The sequence below is a fragment of the Stigmatopora argus genome, chromosome 4, assembly GCF_051989625.1.
Source record: "Stigmatopora argus isolate UIUO_Sarg chromosome 4, RoL_Sarg_1.0, whole genome shotgun sequence".
In the NCBI taxonomy this organism is placed as follows: domain Eukaryota; kingdom Metazoa; phylum Chordata; class Actinopteri; order Syngnathiformes; family Syngnathidae; genus Stigmatopora; species Stigmatopora argus.
Window position 1 is genome coordinate 7,836,980 of NC_135390.1, and position 17,656 is coordinate 7,854,635.

Here is a 17,656-nt window from a genome sequence, read left to right on the forward strand (position 1 = left end):
ACTGACGGGCTGCCACTGTGCCACTACCGTGACCCAGGAATTCACATGCACACCCACGCAGGATTGGTGTCTAGCGGTTCATTGAGAACACATTTCTTAACCAACGCCTACCCTTTCCCGTGCTCAGATGGCACCCAAGGCTTCTCAATCTGGCTGTTTAACTCACAGATTGACATACAAACATGCACCCATGCCCTAATTAGTAAACACTGTGCTTGTGCATATTCATAAATATTTGCATGGGTCTAAACTCATGAACACATGCAAACTAAAACAGAAACCTTTGCTCTGAATATCTTCCAAAGTGACAATTCCAGTCAATTATCACAGTTTAAACTTTCACATGAACCCAACGAGTTGTATTAAGGTGAATGTGGGTGCTGTTGATAATAAATTTATAACACTGAGATGGTTCACTTAAATTAACTTTACTAACTCTTAATATTAAAACTTGGCAACATTGTGTACCATATACACATTGTACCTTACTGTGCAAAACTGTAAAATAGTCAAGTAAGTCTTAATTACCAACACTTGTACTGCAACAGTGGCGGAAATTCTTTTTCTTTTTAATAAACATCGTCAATACATCTAAAATATAAATATAAAATGAAATACTGCAGTTTTAAGTTAGCATAAGTATTTTTAAATCGTGCTTTGCTAACAAGCAACCTATTGACCAAAAAAATATTGTGTCTCATCAATTCTTTTTTTGTAGTCTGTTTTGGGTCATTCTCTCTCTGCAGTTTGGTTGCATCTGGAGGTGGGGGGAAAACCAGATCATTGAAGAATTCTTATATGGATTTGGAGGTAGATGATTGGGAATTGATTCAGAAATCCAATCACATCCAATTAAAAATAAAAAAATAAAAAAGATGCATTTATCAGTCGGAATGAAAAGGCGGAAGTATACCGAGCAGTATGTTTCCACAGAGAGACTCTTACTCATACTCACAACTGTTATTCATGAAGAATGCATTACTTCCGTTACGTGGCCAACATTTAACTATGCTCCAGCAGGCCATGGATAAATTCAGTTCTACAAATTAAGAACACCCAGCTTTGATTCTACCTAACAAACAAAATTGCAGCTGTTCACTTTGCAAGTTATGGAGGTTTTAAATGCAAAGCTAAGCTTAATAAAATACTACTACTACAACTGCTGCTGCTACTACTAGTACTACCATCACCACCACTACTACTACTAATATTAATACCAAAACGACTATGACTACTGCTGCTACTACTAGGACTACTACCACCACTACTACTACTACTACTATTAATACCAAAACGACTATGACTACTGCTGCTACTACTAGTACTGCTACTACTGCTGCTACTACTAGTACTACTACTACTGCTGCTACTACTAGTACTACTACTACTACTGCTGCTACTACTACTGCTGCTACTACTAGTACTACTACTACTACTGCTGCTACTACTACTGCTGCTACTACTACTGCTGCTACTACTAGTACTACTACTACTGTTGCTACTACTCCTACTTCTACGACTACGACTACTACGACTACTACTACTACTACTACTACTACTACTACTACTAATACTAATAATAATAATAACAATAATAATAATAATCCCAGCTGTCTCTGGGCACTCTGAATTGATAGCCAGCTAATCGCAATTCTACTCTGATGTTTGATATTTAAAATGATCACCCCTCAAAAAGTTGGAAAAATATTACTAATTTCTTTCCATTGCAATTGTTAATTAACTACCTTTGTAGTCTTTGATCTGTGCATGGGGCATAACACGTTATTAAGGAGGACGAAAGCTAGTTAAGGGGGGTGGTTGGGTGTTTTTATAAAACTAGTTTACCTCATAATACATACACCTATGACACAGACCACTATGTCCTCAGCCTCTTTCCACTCGCTCGTCTCAGTGCTGAGGTTGTGAGGAGGTAAGTAATTACTCTGGTGTCAGTGTTGCTAGGTACAACTCCTCCCCCAACAAAGGGGCGGTGGGCATCCATAACCCATCGTCCTGCCACAGGGTAAACGCCGGGCCATCCATCACGCACCCACTTGACAAATACCTTCCATAATAGAAGTTTATTTTTATGGGAGGCTGAATCAAGGACTTTCCCATGCATACAAAAACGTGTCAGAATTATTTATGGCTTGTGCTGAGACGCACAATATGTCATATCAAAGCCCCATCCTGCTTGCTGGCGTTGCTGGAAGATGCCAGTGCTTGGCCTGTCGATATCTTTGCTCGCTATCAATAATGTGGAACACAGCCACGATAAGCCCCAGCATTCAGAGGTCATACACACACAATCGCTGTAAGACACATTGGAGCTGATAGACGTGAGCAAGTGCTACATGCATACACAGGAAAGGACATAAAAGACACACAAATACACACTCATAAGATGACATGCAGAGATGTGTTTTGAAATGTATATCATGTAAAGGCATACATATTGACGTTTGACACACTCAGGATGGGAAGAAGCACACAGAAAATAATGTGAATATAGTACATTGATAACTGTGTCTGCCTCCATTTACACATATTTAGCAAAAAAAAGGAAAATACAAATGTGAGTATAGGAAAAAACGAATAATACATAATACAGTTCTATACCATCGGTTCAAAGGATAAAATGCGTGCTCAAACGAAGACATTTAGAAGACTAAATTTAACTTTTTATGTGCTGAGCAGACTACTACAGATGCTATCTGTCAGTTGAATGACTCCCTAGGTCAGACGGGAAGATAACTTCCGATAGTCTACGACTGTCTGTGCATTAATAAGTTGCGTGTAGCATTGAACACTTGATAACACAAGCACGTAAGTAATTTTTAAGGGAAAAAATACAATGAAAAATTTTATATTTTAAAACAAATCTCAGCTCTACAGTGTGCAAGTCTCAGAGTTGTCATTAACATTAAGTGACAGGCTGCTTTTGTTCTAAGAAAAGTGTATAAATAAGTAACACAATAAATTGAGTTTCCTGATGACCACAACACAGGGTATGGCCAAAATGAAAAAGGAAAAAAGAAAAGAAAAAATGAAAAGAAAAGAAAAAAGAAAAGAAAAGAAAAAAAGGAAAAGACCTACTGTAGATTAGTTGAGTGCTGCCAATCAACATGCCTGATAGACCTACGTCATGATTGGAAAGAGCAGTGTAGGAAAAAATAATTAATGTACAGATGTACAGAAGAAGGATCAAAGAGGGTGAAAGAGAGAGAATGTGAAGTGAAGAAGAGAGTAATAAGCAGAATAGAATGATCAAGTATGTTAACTATGAAAGTCATACCTCTACTTACGAATGCCTTTCGGTACAAAAATTTCAGGTTACAATTTTTTTTTATATGCAAATGAGTGACTCAAGATACGAAAAAGATCCAAGTTACGAAATCCCCAAAAATGTAAATGCATTTACTTTTCTGTTATTTTATTTTGTAAATATTGTCGCGGATGCATTGACTCTCACTTTAGAACATCGCTACCTTCTACTGGTCTCTCATTTCTTCGCTCTCATTCTATCTCATATGATGACAATAAAAACATTCATTTCAATTCAATTGGCTGTCTCACAACAACCACTATCCATGTTTCAAAATTCTCTCTTACATACCTGTTCACCTCAGCTAAATGCTCCCCTTATTAATGATTGCAATTCCCCTTAATAAGCAAATAAAAAACTTACAAATGGAACGCAGCAGATATTTTCACACACACACATAGGGCACACGAAAAAGTCTAAAATGTACTAAAGTGGACGGCTTTCGGGCCTAGTATAACGGGCTCTTGCCACCATCTGGCGGACAAACACGGGTATTACGTCTCCCAGTATAACGGCCGGAGGGAACTATTTCAGTGGCGCAGGGCACGTTTTCATATGCTTAATTTATTTTGAGACATTAATAAATCATTTACTTATATTGGAACGAATTTGAGAATTTACAGATAAAGTACACCTATACTTACAACATTTTCAGATTACGAAAATAGTTCTGGAACCAATTAATTTCGTAAGTAGAGGTACGACTGTAATTGAAATTGGGGGCCTGATATTAAATTCTGCTCTATGCTCAAAGGGATTAGCCCTTATATTTCATACACACACATAAGCACACACAAACATGACACACATGCACATACACACATACAGGCGTACAGATGAAACAAAACAAAATGTGAATCTAATAAGGAGCTCCAGTTGTGGTTTCCTGCTATGAGCACAAAGCTGGAGGTGTCAACCCTGAAAGTAGCATTATTTTATAAATGCATTGAAAAGTAAAACAGTTAGAGAAAGGCAGCAGGAGAACTTTGTCCTGTAAGGACAGAAGATGTATGGCTTAGGGTAGATAGTAGCAACAGTAAATGATTACCTTTTTACAAACGGGGCCTTTGTAATAAAATGGATACGGGTGAGTATTATCAATTCAGCAGCCTAGTGAAGATAGCATTTCTGAAGCCACAGCGAGGGTGATCATTATCTACACAGGGACCTGGATCTGTATTCCTCACTTGTAAGCACAGGAGGGTGAGTTTGAGACTTGCTTGCATGTATGTGCTTGGAGGTAAGGGAAAAGCTTCGCTAGACTAAGAGAGGAATCAATCCATGTATTTTATGCCTAATGGTCCAAATCAAACAGAAACGATGGACATTCGACAGTCTATGTGAACATGAAATTTCCAATTAGCACAAATATACATACTCGGGAAAAGAACTTTTACGATTGGAGATGAAGTTCTTTGTGTGATTTTTCATCTGTACTCTATTGCTTTATTGCACCCGAGCATCTCCACTTGATTTCGCAAGCCAAGGAACATGCCCACACCACACTTGAGAGAAGTCAAACAGAACATATAAATAAAATACCAAATATGCGGTAGTGTAAGTGGATGACAGACAGCACTCAGAGAACAATGCATTTACTTAAACTTATAGCAAATATACTCAATACAACTTATAGTATATATATTTTCAAGCAGTTTGAATCACTTTCAGAGTTTAAAACGAGGGGCATTTGAATTTTGAGGTACCTTTGAATTGTATCAAATTAGCATTACTTCTGAATGTAAAAACAACTATAAATAGCAGACTGTATATCACTGATAAACCGTTGTTGCTTTACTATTTGTGTAAGGTCCAATCACTTTGGGACAGCATCAAGGATAGATTGATGGTCACATCAACATTGACTCACTCTGTGGGACAACTAAATTGTGAGAGGTATAATGATGAGAAAGAACAAGAGAAAGCGCGGGTGAGAAAGAGCACTGAGGTCTCATTAGAACGTTACCACTTCTTTATCCTCTTTGTTCATTCTTGCTCTTTTTTATTATAAAGTTGTCAAAAGAGATTTCATGGCTTGTGTGAAATTGTGAATATGCCACACCCCTTTTGAGTGCTAATTTATCCTTTTAGATTTAAACTCTCTGTGAGTGGCTTCCCTTGCCCTTTAATTAGGCTGTGGGGAGTCGACACCAACACAAAATACACAGACTTTGAGACATGCACACTTTCCCTTTATAACACTTGAACACAAGCTTACATGCAAGCACACCCACACACACGAAAAAGAGGATGGATTTTGTGTACAAGTGAAAGGGATTTTTGATTATTAAAATAATTTTACTAATATGGCTATATTCTTAAACAATACTGCAATTTCATGAGGTTATTATTGATGTTTTCTATTGTATGTGTAGCAGCTACAGCTGCAGAAAAAGTGTTATTGCCATAAAATAAGGGTTGGATTTATTCAGACGGAGCACAACTGAAGTCTTAGATGTGCCTGTTGGTGAAGTCATTCCATTCTAAACATTATTTTTTCAAAAACTAAAATCTGCAATAAGACACATCCAATTTTGCAAGAGGCCCATGAGGCAGCAGGAGATAGATGTTTGCATTTGTAGTTTAGAAGCTTCAGTGCCTATCTATTTGCTAATGAGAGTTTTGTGATATGTGCACTCATTAAACCTAAATAAAAGTGGTTTAAAAAAAACATTTGCAATAGATTAGGCGTAGCACTCCCTAATGTTCACGAGGCACTTGAATTACATCCATCAGTTTCATCATGAAATCAGTGTTGAGGCACAGCACAGATTTATGTTGACATTAATCGTACTTTGCAGATGGAAGCAGACTATAAATATAATCCCAGAAGAAATTGACTCAAGTCTTTTACTGTAAAACAACTATTTTGTGTATAAAAACAAAATAAACAGACTACTGAGCTAGACGATTGAGAGTTTTATATCACCTCATTTCAGTGATTTTTCACATACCGTTAGTTCCAACCAAATGTACATACATATATATATATATATATACATATACATATATATATATATATATATATATATATATATATATATATATATATACATATATATATATATATATATATGCGTGTGTGTGTATGTGTATATATATATATACATACACACACACACACACACACACATACACACACACACATATATATATATATATATATATATATATATATATATATATATATATATATACATATACATATAAATACATACACATTCAAAGAAAAGAGAAACATAACTAACACTGAAATTAACCTTTGCCCTTTTTGCACTCCAAAAATAATTTGGCCACAAAAAAGGGAACCCAGTGGAAGTAGCGTCTTGTTATGTTGGAAATAAGAGGGCACTTAATTGGGATCTGATAGTCTAATAGGCAGGACCTCTGATTACCAACTGCACATTGTCTTAAAATAGCCCACTGATTAGCAGTCAGGGGATTCAATTATGCTGGGATAGAAATAAGGGCCCTTAATAGGCCACTGTATCAGAAAACATGGGACTCGGCTTTAGCTAAAGCGCTGATAATTGGTTGTTTAGTTGAGAAAGTTGAGCCTGCTGGTAATTAGTGATGCTTCTGCTGTGTCTGGAGAGTCACCAAACAGACGACAAGAGGAAAATAAAGACAAAGATACTTGGTATAGTAAAAGGGGGCAAAGGTCAAGTCCAAGTTCGCAAATAAAGCGCCTGAGCCAAGTACAGTGGACATGAGGAAAGATATTGCTGGAAGGGGTTGTGCAAGCTGAATATGGGTTAAGATTTGACTGATTCACAATTATTTTAGTCCAATTCTTTATTTGTTCCAAGCCTATCCCAGGTAACTATGGGCAGTCGGTGGGGTACAACCTGAATCGGTTACCAGCCAATTTACCCATTCAATTCCCACCTCTAATTTAAAGAGCTTTCTAAATATATTGCATGCAATGCTATTGAAATGATTTTTGTTTGAAAAAGAATTCTGCTTTCATCCCAGGAAAGAGCTTTAATTCAAGTTGCGACAGTGAATAAAGAAGGGAAGATAGAACAAGACATGGAGGAAGAGTTATATAGGAAGACATGGCAGCAGGCAAGACATTCGGGTGTCAATCAATACGATGGGATTGCAAAGACCTGTAAGAGGGGTGCGTTTGATCTGTGTCTTTCAAAGGGGAAAAACCAGGAAGGGACTTCACAGATGATTTGCCTCTCACTGCTGGCTCTACTGCCACTCTGACAGAGAGCAATCACATGCAGGTTAATTCAACATCCACCTTCTTAATCATTTTTCTCCTGTCTCTTTCGTTTGGTCTTGTTCTGTCTAGTTAGATGAAACACTGTGTTTTTGTCAGCACTTGACCTTTTTTGAAAGCTGGAAAGATCACAAGTGCAATGTCAATGATTTTTCCGTCTAACCAACTCTAGTTTAAATACATACGTATTGATAATGAGTTTCTTTTTCCGCTTATTCAATGGCTTATTTTCTTCAATTAGGAAAATCATAATCATAAATTGTGGTGAACACTGCCAAGGCAAGGCTTTGCGTTGTTATTCTTCTATTTCATATTGTTTTGTATAAACATTTAATAAAGAATAATCCTATTGTAAATCCTGACCTTCTGAGTGCAATTTTGACCACAAAACAGTTGACTGTGCTTGATGTGGTTATTGCTTTTTATGAGTGTCCTTGAATTTCCTGAAAACGATTTGGGATGACTGCTATGTTTTCTAATAGCAAAAATGTAGGGAAAGAAAAAAAAAATCAAATAAAAACAAATTTTGTCTCAGGAGAAAAGGTCTTTGGAGCAAAGGTATTGAATGATACTGAGGTAAGGTAAATTATGGGGTTAAAGCCTTTAAATAAGATCTAGGTTCAGGTTGAAAGGGTGAGGTTTAGTTTGAGCTGTAGTTTTAAGATAGAGGACGACCTTGATATAAGTAAGGGTAAATAATTAACTATATTGGCAAAATTAAAGTTTTCAGAAAGGACTAAAGGGTTTCAATAATAAAAGAACATAAACGGTGCAAAATTGCATTCTATTCTTTCAGTTTAAAGAGGTCAGAAGGATAACAGGATAAAGGGTACATTCTTTGTTCTTGTGGAGGACAAGCACTGTGTCAATTGGATTTGGTGGCTTTTCAAGGTCGAATGCAGACCACTGGGTTTAAACAAAAAAACAAACAAACAAAAAAACAATAGCGGAAGAACATGATTTCAATGTCTCTATGGCGGGAGTAACTAACTGTTAGGTAGGACTAGACCAGCAGTCTTTGAGAGCTGTTTTTCTGGTTGTGAAAAGCAAGACACGATCCCCAGACAAAAAGAACATTCAGTTAGACGAGAAGATCTGCCCTCTAGAATTATATTGCACAGCCTGGGAGAGTTGACATTATGAACTAAGATGTCTTTAGCTGTATGTTATTCAAAACATTTTTTTTCATATGATAAAAAATCCATGAAAATAAAAAGGATTACAGGTTACATTAACTTAAAAAGAAAATATCAAGACAATTTAAATATTGCGAACGTGGTAATGAACAATCACTGATTGACAACGAAAGCTTGTGATAGAGATTAGATATGACAAAAGAATATGTGTTGCTGTAATAGAATATATTGTGTTTGGCTACTTGATGATAAGGCTAACCTAAAAAATATTAGATGTGGAATAACTGAAAAATTGACAACATTTTTTAATTATCATCTTGACAACCATTTTGATAGTTTGAATAATCATTTTAAATGGATTGTTTAAGATAAATTGGGCAATCCTTAATTCACCCTATTAACAAAAATTACCATCAGATTTTTGTTGTTTTTAGTTTTCTGTAGATGAACCTGGGTGCTCTAGCAAGCAAAATTTTGATAACATCTAAAATGATTAAACACACACACACGCACGCACATAACTAAACCAGAATATTGGCTACATGTAAATATAGCCATGTAATGGGTTAAATTAAATTCAGCAGTTGAATCCCAAATCATTACATACCTGCATGTAGGTAAGCAAGGTCTGGATTCTCAATTTCAGGGTGGATAGCCTTTAGGTGGTTGCGGAATTCTATCGGTGAGTTTGTGCCGTAGTCGCATTTTGGACAGTTGTACATCTTCACTCCTTCATGTTTTCCAGTATGGAGAATATGCTTCCGAATGTTCTCAGCGCAATTGGATCTGGCAGAGAAAAATAAAATAAAATATGTAATATATGTAAAACATTTTTTGCTCCAAGTTCTACTTTTAAAGGACCTAACATCCTACTACGATCTACTTTTTTCCAGGCCACTGACAAAGCTCAGCAGTTATATATGTTGATGAGTCTTGAATTACTGCATGGTGCACCAGTATAGTGATCCCTCAATACATTGCGGTTCACTTTTCATGGATTTCGTGCATATTTGAGTTGTACTGGTTAAAATCCCTTGCCATGGAATGTGGGAGGAAACCGGAGTACGCAGGCATGGGGAGAACATGGAAACTCCACACAAGTCAAAACCAACCACAGATTTTGTTTACTTAACGAAAAATGCAGATGTGATTGTACAAACATGTTAGCTCAAAGACATCATGTAACTAAGAAAGTGTAGCATTAACCCACCTCCCCCCACCCACATACACACACCATTATGTGTTGACAGATGGGATACTCATGCTCAGTTCGGACCTGACATTCTCAGACAGTATAATATGCAATTACTCTCCCTTATCACCTTGGCCGGGACAATAAAGCCTTACTGTGCCATAGCTCACACTAGCTGAAGAGAAAATTTGTTTTCACTTTTGCAGCAACACCGATCTCCATCACAGGCTATATAGTCCACTGAAGCTCAAAAAGCAAACCCTGGGTTGTGCTCAAGCTGTAAAAATATCTATGAACACTAGCCATTGATCAACTTCGAGGGCAGGTCACAAAGATGAACGGTGTGGAATGCTGTGTTAACTCTAATATAAACTGTTCATAAAAGTAGTAATCCAATGTATTCCATTTGGCAATTCTTGATAGGTGAAATACATATAGTGTAGAGGAGAGTAAAACTCCTGTTTATATATACAAACACATATTATACTTGAATATTTTACTTTAATTTTAATACAGAGCACTTTAATTTGCATTTATATCTTTTATTTTCATTGGACTTCTTGTGCAAGGGAAATGGCACAATCTCATATCTTTATTATAATGACAATAAAGGCTATTCTGACACACAAACACATTTATTTAGTGTATATATACATATATATTATATATGAATATATATGAATATGAATATATATATATGAATATGAATATATATGTATATATATATTCATATATAAGCATAAGTGTGAGAGTGAATTGTTGTTTGTGCATGTTCTCCCCAGGCCTGCGTGGGTTTTCTCCGGGCACTCCGGTTTCCTCCCACATTCCAAAAACATGCAACGTTCGCTGATTGGACACTTTAAATTTCCCCTGAGTGTGAGGGTGAATAGTTGTTTGCCTCCTTGTGCCCTGTGATTGGCTGGCCACCAATTCAGGCTGTCCCCCGCCTCTGGCCCGAAGTCAGCTGGGATAGGCTCCAGCACCCCCCACGACCCTAGTGAGGATAAAGCGGTTCAGAAAATTAGGTGAGAGTTAAAACTAAACTACGTGCATTTATATTCTAAACATATGAATGTATACAGTATAAACATCAGGGTAACTGGACGTATGAGGTCATAAGTATATTAAAGTCTGACTATATTTTTTCACATTGTCAAAGTAACAGACATGAATTCTCTAACAAAGTTGATTAACAGACAATTAAATATTCATATAGTAGAGATTTATTTTGCAGAAGTGGAAGTAAAATGTGTATTTAAGGCAACACTTAAAACTTCTGAAGCGAGCGTAGGTGGATTCCTAGGGGGTGTACTATCTCTTAGATATGGTAATGGTGTAATTGTCATATTAAAACAACACAGTGAGCATTTAGAAGTCAGCAGGTGCCACAGTTAGTGAAAGCCCACACCAGCCCTCCTACTATACACTGTATTAATTAGCCCAACACTATTTCAACTTCCTCCCCCTTCAATGCACTCACCATGGGAATCAGCCATACTGATGCTGAGTGCGTACATCACCACTTCTTTCTAACTCTGTCTCTCCCGCTTTCCTGCCCTCTTTTATTTTAATATTTTTCATATTTCTTCTCACAGCATGCCTATGGTAATTGGAAAAGTGTAATTGAGAGGCACTAGTGTAGAGGACAGTCAAATGTGTCTGAGTTTGTAAAGAGGTACGTGAGGGGCTTATTTAGATCAGAGGTGTTTTTTGGACCTTTTCCTGCCAGGAAAACCCACTAATAATCATTATCAGCTTCCACATACTTCCCTTCTCCTTAAAAGGTTGCAAATATTTCTGCTGCTGTCAGGAGGCGTGTCATCCTCAAAGCCACCATAATTCAAACTAAGACAGTATTTTCAAGTAAGTGAAATATGTAGCACCATTCCATTAAGTCATTAGTTGGTAGCAGGAGTAAGAGGCCACATATCAATTAGATAGTTCTATTTCAACTATGACATCAAAAATATAAATATAATAATAATATAAATATCAAACATAATAGATTTTGAAATTTGCATAAAACAATGCCAAATGCATCAGATCATCGGCAGCATCGGACTGCAAATGCAATGAAAATGACTTTTCAACACACTAAATAATTTAAATAATTGTCCATTATCTATATTTTGTCGGAGGCTCTAGTTGACATGCTAAATACTGTAACGTTTCTATATGCTCATTTATATGTATTTTAAAATCATGCCTTTCTGCATATGAACTACTGTAGGGGTCAAATAAAAAGAACATTTAACAGCCATTTTTAGCATGTTCAAAGTACACTTTTTTGATGCACTGTAAAGTTCCTCTATGAATGCACAAACGTGCGGGATCATTAGATAATTTAAATAACACTATTTGATTAAAAAAAATCTCCATTTAAAATAATAGAATGTTTAAGCTTTGTTAAGTATGTCTTAAAGTGGTGCATTAAATGCTTCCATATAATAATAATGAGCGTTTCCAATTACATTTCACATCGATCTAAATGCATTTAAATCTCTTCATAACCAGACCAAAAAAATTCCATTCACTGGCAATTTCCTGTTTGACTAACAATTCAGTAAAACGGTGTTTTAACGACAAGGATTTGTCAGTGCCTGTGACATTTTGTCTGTCTGTATGTTAGCGAGATGTGGATGGAATTTTTGATAACAAGATAAAACAACCCCCACGTTCCCCCCAAACATACACAATGTAGAAATTGTTCAACAATGCCACCTACTTGCCGAACACACATAGTCCCCCAAATACCTGCTCTGATCAATCTTGGTCATAAGCACTAGCAAATGTGGGTGGGTCAATTAATTAATACCAACCTGTAGTCGCACCAGGGGCAACGATATGGCTTCTCCCCAGTGTGCACACGACTGTGTCTTGACAGGTGGGACTGTGTTGTAGAAGCAAAGTTGCAAAGTTTGCATTTGAAGGGTCTCTCTCCTGCATGGTCGAGTAATAATAATTGTTTTTAAAAAGCAGTGACTATATTTGCTAGTAAAACAAAAAGCAAGAAAACAAATACTGTTGATAAATTAACACATGAGAACATGTATAGAGGGGAGAGAAATTGGTTATTGGGTCGACTGAAAGACAAACTAAAAGGAAACAAATTACAATATAAAAACTTACAGGTTCATATGAATAACAATATTAATACTTGAGTACCTGACTTAATAATTGAGAGCAGTGTTATTTCACAATCTTACAAAAAACAAACAAACAAAAAAAGAACGCCATTATTGACAGTCCATCTAAAATAAATGCAATTTTCACTGAGCGACAGACTGACGTGGTGGAAGGATAACTAAAATTAAAAATCCCAGTTTTGCTGGTACACATGCCTATCACTGACAGCAACATGTCACACTGATGGATCCGTCTGTGTTTGTATCATAGTTGCTAAAATTACGTACAGGGGAAAAATACAACTTTTTATCATGAAGTGTCACTCTCAACCCAAGATTATTTAGTTTGTACTTTTCGGTCTGTGTGTGGATTCCTTACCTGTGTGCTGGCGTCTGTGCTTAGTGAGGGCGTGCCGTGTACCTCCAGCAAAACCACACAGGTCACACAGGAAAGTCTTTTCACCTGAACGGTTATAAGAGGTTGTCATTAGAGAGCTCTACTATAAAATACAAAAAAATAAAATACAATTTAATACAGTGTAGTAAACATTATACTTTGTATAATCGGCACCATATGTTAAGTGGTTTTCAAAACTGAGCTGATGAGCATTCACGCTATTGTTATTTGGACAATGGCAAAATGCTTTGATTCAATGCATGTTCTGTCAACTCTATTTGAAATGTTTTAAGTTAAGGGCAGATTCTGCTATAGGTACTAGGTAAATACAGTAATCCCTCAAATATCGCGGTTAATGTAGACCAGCCATGGCCGCGATAATCGAAAAATCCTGAAGTAGGGTCACCCCTATTATAACTACCTTTTTTTGTCCTTAAGTGCTGAGGCCTAGTAGCAAGAGTGGCTTCCACAAACGAGTTTCAGCGTGGATTTTCACATTTTTATAAACTTAAAAAAAATAAAAATAGCTGAAAAAAATTGAGAAAAGGTGAATTCGCGATAAATGAAGTCGCGATAATCGAGAGAAGACTGTATATATTTAAAGGCCAGGCAAATATAGGTACAAAGGGGAAATGTGTTAGAAGGGATACATGAACAAGGAAACAGCACAAGTACTGTAAATGCATGGATAGCAGGTCGAGTTGTCTCACAGATGAGCCATGCAAACGTCACAGATCAGTAGTGTATACCCATCAGAGCTCTCACAGCTAACTAATTCCTCCAATCAGATGGATCCATGTAAATATGTCAAATGGGGGACGGAAATTGCCAGTGTGGTTTATTGACTGTGATAAAATCTGAAAAGCACCGCTGAACATAATTACATACTTGTCAGAGCCATAAAAATTAGCTTTATTATCAATGGGATGGTTTTCTACAACTTCATTTGGGGGCGATGCCTTCCAGATGGGGAGCGTGGAGAGCTTTTTCACACTCCTCCTTTCGCTGCATCTGGCATTGTCATTAACAGCGTGATGAGCTCCCTTTCTCTTTTTTCTTTGCTATTTGTGCAGATGTAGTCGCACACAACCCCCTTCCTGACACGCACACACACACACACACACACACGCACACACTCACACACTCACACACACACACACACACACACACATCCACACGGAACGAACATGAAATACACACTCATTTGGGCTACAATTTTGGACAATAAATGAATAAGAGCCTTTGCAAAACTGATACAGGTTCAGTGAAAATTATAATAATTGTCACATTTTTAACTCAAATTCATGATTATTTTGGTTTTGTAGAAGATATTTAGTTTTCATACACAGTACAATAACGGATCCTACAGGACAAGTTACATTTAAGATATTTTAACACTTTTCTGATTGATTCAATTGATTTTGAATATACATTTCAGAAAAAAAACTCCATGGCACGTCATGTGGTGTGGTCGAGTTGTTACTAAACGTTACTCCCAAAAGAAGGATATGTGAAGGGGAGCCAGGTCAACAATACAGAACATCTAGAAGTGACATTATTAAGTTTATCATTTTTATTCTAATGTCATTTATTGTAATGTCAAGATTCTTAATTTGTTTTGCTATTCCCAAAGGCTGGTTGGAGACAACTCGGATGGTCTGGAGGTCTACCCAGTATCCTAGAGACCCAATAACATTCCATCAGTTTTGGCTGCAGACATAGGAGCACGAAGCCTGCCTGACTTGTATACAATGTGGGTTTCGATCTTATTAAATATTTTGCCGTGATCTTGCGTGAAAATGTCGATAATATATAAGCGCTTCGCAGTGGCTCAATGCGGCTCTTTCGTTCATAACCTGTGGGTGATGTATGTATGTTTTGTTAACGTGTCTGACGTCCAGAATAGTGCAAGTGTTAAGTGCCTGGTAGAATTCCTGAGTTATATTGATCTACTAAGGTTCTCAAGACACAAATTTCATCATTCATTAAACTCCTAAATAAAACAAATACCGTTTTTACTCACATATAAGACACATTTATCGGACAAATAAATGACTGAATCCAGGGTACGGCTTATATGCGCACAAAAAGACGACATGCACAAAACTGCAAGGTAACAACACCATAACACAATAACGTCATGACGCAAGACGATGCGGCTGATACGGTCATTTATTTCAAAATAGAGAAAAGATAAACAGATAAAACGCTAAACAAAATTTATTTTGACCTGTATGAATGAAATTAAAGGAAAAAACGTGAAAAAGCTCACTTGTGCGTGTCACTGCTTGCTCAAGGTGCCGCCATCTTACCTAGGGTAACCTACATATTCCAGTATGTTTGGCCTGTAAACCCTATGTGATTAAATCTTGGTGCGGGTCACTATGGTAGTAGGCCTTTCCCTCTCTCCATCTCTCATTTCACTCAGCACTTCACAAACTCACCACAGAAAAATCTATAACCATTGATCCTTATACCTAGCCATGGTTGCTACAATTATTCTTGAGGATTCTTGAGGAGAAAACATTGGTAATAAATTACTTGTATGCTTTTCATTTACTGATCTGTTGTAGAACACTCTCTGGAACACAAGGTGTTGCAGCAGAGGAGTTGTACACTGTTGTTACTCATAATTTTTAAAGCTACAAATACGGCATATACGCGAGAAAATGCGGTACCTCAAAAACATAATTCACCTGAGCATTTTGGTATATAACAAGTATTAGCAATTTCTTTCATAAAAGAGGAGCCTTGCTCTTTTAACTATCAGAACACTCCTTATTTTTAAACGAATTAAAATTACTGCATTGAAAAACAATAAATTGTATTTGAATCCAAACAATACGACCTTTAATTGTGTGTGCGTTTTAAGCATACATTTTTCTTTTACCCTGTATGTGTGTATGTTTCAAAATGAGGAGTCTGCATGCTATAATTGCCTCCCTCATTAGTTATGTTTTAACAGGAGAAGATGGGAGGGCAATTAATTTTACCGCTTAATTTTTGACATGGAATCTGCTGCTGTATTGATGTGCTCACCATTTTGGCTCTCATTTTTCATAGAAATTAATTGACAAAGTATGAAGATTTATCAGCATATTGCCAGATTAAGCGACAACTGAGGCAATGAGGAAATCAATTGTGGCCCTGTCGCTCTGTTCAATTCCGAATAAGCCCCATGCTTTGCAACGCCCCAGAGCTGGGGGAAAAAAGCTGGTTGGGTAAGATGTAGCACTTAGTTATTTATATGCGTCGCTCATTCATCAGCTGTTACAAATGACCCTGGTGACTGAAGACTACAGAACTCCCCTCTCTCCACCCCTGCCAAATTCTCACACGACTGGTGTGTGCGGAAAAGGTGATTAATTAGAAAAGCACATAAATCAGAAAGGAACAATGCATACAGTTCATGCCAATAAAGTAAAGGTTGGTATTTTTGTGTTTTCCATTTTAAACAACAAGGTTATAACCATTTGGGATAGGTACTGGTACTCCAAATGGAACACAAAGGTTTTGACCAGTAAAGAAAGGGTAAAAGGTGATAGCCTTATATTTGTTATTCAAAATGACTGATTTCCCAAATATTTGAATAGCTGTGTTTTGAAAATAATAATTAAATTTGAAACGGAAAAGGGGAGGCCCGGAAGCTTGAGTGTTCTTCATACAAGAAATAGTTTTGGTCAACAAATAAGGAAAACTACCACACAGCACTCCTGGTGACAGCGATGCCAGCCACTTGATGGGAATTGATGAATGCTCGAGATAAAAATTAAATGTCTAATTATGTCAGTGGTGTCTTGACATTAAATCACAGTTAAAACACATTTAGAATAACATCCAGCAAGTCTCGGTCTCTTACACACCAGGCACTATGACGAATGGTGAGCTTTCGTGCAAGCATTCAGTCAGCCTGTCAAACTGGTGGCTGCTACAGTGTCTGTCACTGACTTAAGCGGCATGTATGGGACATTAGTTAAGTGGAGGAAAAACTGCTTGGTTGTAACACATAGGTTAACCCAGTGCTTCTCAATTATTTTCTGTTGCCACCCAAGGAAGAATTACACTTAAATTTAGTTTCTCTGCCTCTTAAATTGTTATTTGTGCTGGGTGACCATAAAGCATAAATGATGATCCCTAATGTCAGTGAAAAAATTGTTAAAATCTCTATAAATTTGACCACTACAAATACTGATATCAGATCAGATTGTCCTCAAATTAAAGGGTAAACAGCAAATTCATATACTCACGGA

General features: G+C 36.9%; 1 protein-coding gene across 3 annotated transcripts in view; it reads right to left on the reverse strand.

Moving 5' to 3' along the window:
* znf407 (zinc finger protein 407) overlaps positions 1-17,656 on the reverse strand; it is a 123,344-nt gene that overhangs the window by 26,376 nt on the left and 79,312 nt on the right. Inside the window, exons 7-10 of one of the 3 annotated variants that reach the window (XM_077597986.1) lie at positions 13,389-13,472; positions 12,704-12,824; positions 9,300-9,478; positions 7,361-7,536 (exon numbers count right to left, since the gene is read on the reverse strand). In XM_077597986.1, coding sequence (XP_077454112.1) covers positions 7,526-7,536; positions 9,300-9,478; positions 12,704-12,824; positions 13,389-13,472 — 395 coding nt within the window. In that variant the 3' untranslated portion in view covers positions 7,361-7,525. Of the gene's footprint in view, positions 1-7,360; positions 7,537-7,601; positions 7,676-9,299; positions 9,479-12,703; positions 12,825-13,388; positions 13,473-17,656 lie in introns of those variants that run through there. The other 2 variants (XM_077597985.1, XM_077597984.1) reach the window with 2 other exon arrangements.